Consider the following 3,281-nt stretch of genomic DNA (forward strand, 5'->3'; position numbering starts at 1 on the left):
AGAAGTCACAACTTTGATTCATGTGTGATTTTTTTTAAAATGGACCTAATGGATCTATTCCTAGAAAATCATGTTACATTTAATCTCTAATCTTATCATTTAAATTTTGGGCATACCAAAAAATTTTATTGGGCTATCAATAATTGGATTTAAATAATAGATGATTTATTGGATTTATAGATAGTATAAATTATATAGATATAATTTAATGTTGTAATACTATACCTCTATATGTTAATTATTAAAATATTTGTCAATGTTAACTTTTAAAAGTATAAAGATTTTTTTTAAATAACAAATCATATTATCTAACAATCAGTAATCTTTACTACCTTAAACCAATGAAAACAAATTTAAAACTATATAGTTTATTTTAAAAACTAAACAAAAACTAAATGTTTAATTATTTACTCGATAATATAAATCTATGAAACGAAAAATTTAATTTTTTTAAAACTTTCTAAATTTGTGAAATAGTACAATATTTTTGAATATAACAATAAAACAATATTTTACTAATTTTTATATATACAGTTACGATTTTAATAATGAAATAATAATCCGAACATATATAGATATATATATATAGAAGAAGATACAAATACATGAGAAAGTTTGAAACAATCTATTCAATGAAAAAAATATACCGTAAACTAATTATGTTTTAAAAATTGATAGACACATATATATTATAATATAGACTAATTTAGAATTGAAAACAAAATATTTATATAAAAATAAACAAAAACACGCGCGGTTGCGCGGATCGAGATATAGTGTCAATTAAAATTCAACCAAAATCAACATCAAATTGTCTTGATGTCCTCGTGTCCTATTGGTGGATAATTTCCATCCTGATCCATATCAACCAAACGCGTATGGTACTATATATATAAACATACCGTGTATAAATTTACATTAAATAATATCATAACGAGCATACATTTTCACGTGGATTATATACGTGCATGGACACGCTTCTATTTAAACGATATCTTTATTTTTTTTTTGTGTTTTAAAAACGATATCTTTATTTGAACCTTAAACTACACAACAAACCATTTGTGGACTTCAAGAAAAGCTCTCTAATTTTAGATTTAGGGAATTAGTTAAGCTAATAATCGTTGATATATAAATATCTTAATTTTAGCTATCCTCTATTTAAATTCCGTGCTCAAATATGAATATATATCAGTTACAAAAAAAAAAAGAAAAAAAAATATATATATATATATATATATATTTAATTGTATATAAATTTTACAAAATAGTTACAAAAAACCATCATAATCAGCTTCTAAAATATAAATTATAAAATTGCCGATATGATATTTTTAATAATTTATTAAACAAAATATATATTAGAAAAATCATACGTACAACCTTTCTTTTGCATGCTCGTATCTAGAACAAGTATATACAAACATGTACATAGATTATATGTTTTCTTGTCGGTATACAATAAATGTATAGTTTACAAAAAAAAAAAAAAAAATACAATAAATGTATATGTACGCCCCTATGTGTTAATGGCAACGTTAGACACATACTTACACATATGTAAGTAAAGAAATGCCCCCAAAGAATAACGGCCCTTCGTATTAACCAAAGTACACTAAAGCATCTTCCGAGAAAAATTTCTAGCGAACCAAACAGCCACGTGGTATATTAATCAACCAATTATTAAATTTATCATAATCCATACGAATAATTGTATGGCTCGACGTGAACGTGTACGTTCAGTATAAATATAGCTCGCCTTTTGCAAGTAAGACATCACAAAGACGAGAGATTTCAAGACGCGGAGAACAGAGAGAGAAGAAACATATACCTCAAAGGCGCAAAACACACACCAAAGAAGAAGAACACAATATGGTGTCTCAAAAGCTGGAGATTTGCATCGAGTTAGTGAAGTTTGCCGTCGTTTTTGTAGCCACCGTGGCTGAATCAGTAGAAAAGGCTTTCCGTAAGCCTTTGCCGGCGCTTCCGGCAGCTCATGATGGTAGTCGGAATAGTTACTCGGCCGTTCCCATTCCTCTTGTTGGATTCATGTGATGAGCTTTTTTTGTTTGTTTATTTTATTTTTCTTCTCTTTTTGGTTTTTGGCCTCGTTAAAGTTAGGAGTGGCGTTTTTGGAAGTTGTTGATATGTGTATAAGCATAATCATAGTAATCATGAAGAGTTGCAGATGAATCAAACCGTCGAACTTTACCAAAAAATTTGAGCATTAATCGCTTTAACTTTCTTTAAGATCCTTTGAAGATACTACTAATCTGCAACTTTGAAAAATTGTAAATTACAAATATATTCGATAACTTATTATATTTAGTAAGCCATCCAGTATTTGTTTTCTATTATTGACAATTTTTAAAAATTCTTCACCTGTTGCAGAGAGAATAGTTAGTCTTACAACCAGGTGGTGGTGGTTTCCACTAGAGAAGGAGTTGCCCTGTTGGTCAACGCCAGTAATCGATTCTCTTCTAGTACGAAATTATTAGCTCCACATGTAGCCACGCGGATATGGACCCATGCTTACGGTTCATTTGAATATCCGGGAGATGATCCATCCGTGTGTTGCAGCTCCCACCCGGGGGTGAGATCTATAGTTGCGAAAAAAGAAAGTCTTACACGGAAAGAATTACTACCACTTTCTAGGGAGAAACAATGCCTGAAAATAGCTAGTGAGGTGTGTGAATTAAGTTAGTTGGTTTCTGAAAAGAGTTATGTCAAACTCTTAGAAGTGGATTTGAATTGTGGGATTCTTGACACGACACGAATTCAGGTCTCAGATAAAATATGTAACCATGTTCATGTTCATCCAATCTAGTTTGGTGAAGTTAAGTTTCAGTTTATATAACGAAAAATTGGTTTCATTTAGTTTTCCGGAATTTAAAGCGAATGTATCCTAATTAATTAATAAATTTCGATTTATTGTTTTTATCCTTCTCAGGATTCATAATGTAAAGTGTTCAACTTAATTTGATTAGTTTTTTGAAAATATTTAGTCGGAGTTGCTAATGTTGAAAGTCAAACCAATTACAAAGTGATTACTGTTCTTGGTTGGCCAACCACGAAGTGATATTAAATCGGCATGTCAAATATTCTGTAGGCAAACTTATATTATCCAAAGAAAAAAGACGGTCACCGAGATCTAACGGCTTAAATATTATGATCAGGATCGTAGATATATGCTCCCCGCGGTTAGGAGGATTGTTATTGATCATTCAGAGCTGAAACTCTTTTATCAGTGGCTTATCTTTCTTGAACACCACAAAGATCCG

At 30.0% G+C, this 3,281-nt stretch overlaps 1 protein-coding gene across 1 annotated transcript; it reads left to right on the forward strand.

Moving 5' to 3' along the window:
• Window positions 1-1,699: 1,699 nt before the first annotated feature.
• LOC111212410 lies at window positions 1,700-2,336 on the forward strand. Its single transcript, XM_022713952.2, has one exon. The coding sequence runs from the start codon at window positions 1,873-1,875 to the stop codon at window positions 2,053-2,055; it is 183 nt and encodes a 60-aa protein (XP_022569673.1). The 5' UTR covers window positions 1,700-1,872; the 3' UTR covers window positions 2,056-2,336.
• The last annotated feature ends 945 nt before the right edge of the window (window positions 2,337-3,281 follow it).

This window comes from Brassica napus, chromosome C1 (assembly GCF_020379485.1).
Source record: "Brassica napus cultivar Da-Ae chromosome C1, Da-Ae, whole genome shotgun sequence".
NCBI lineage: Eukaryota > Viridiplantae > Streptophyta > Magnoliopsida > Brassicales > Brassicaceae > Brassica > Brassica napus.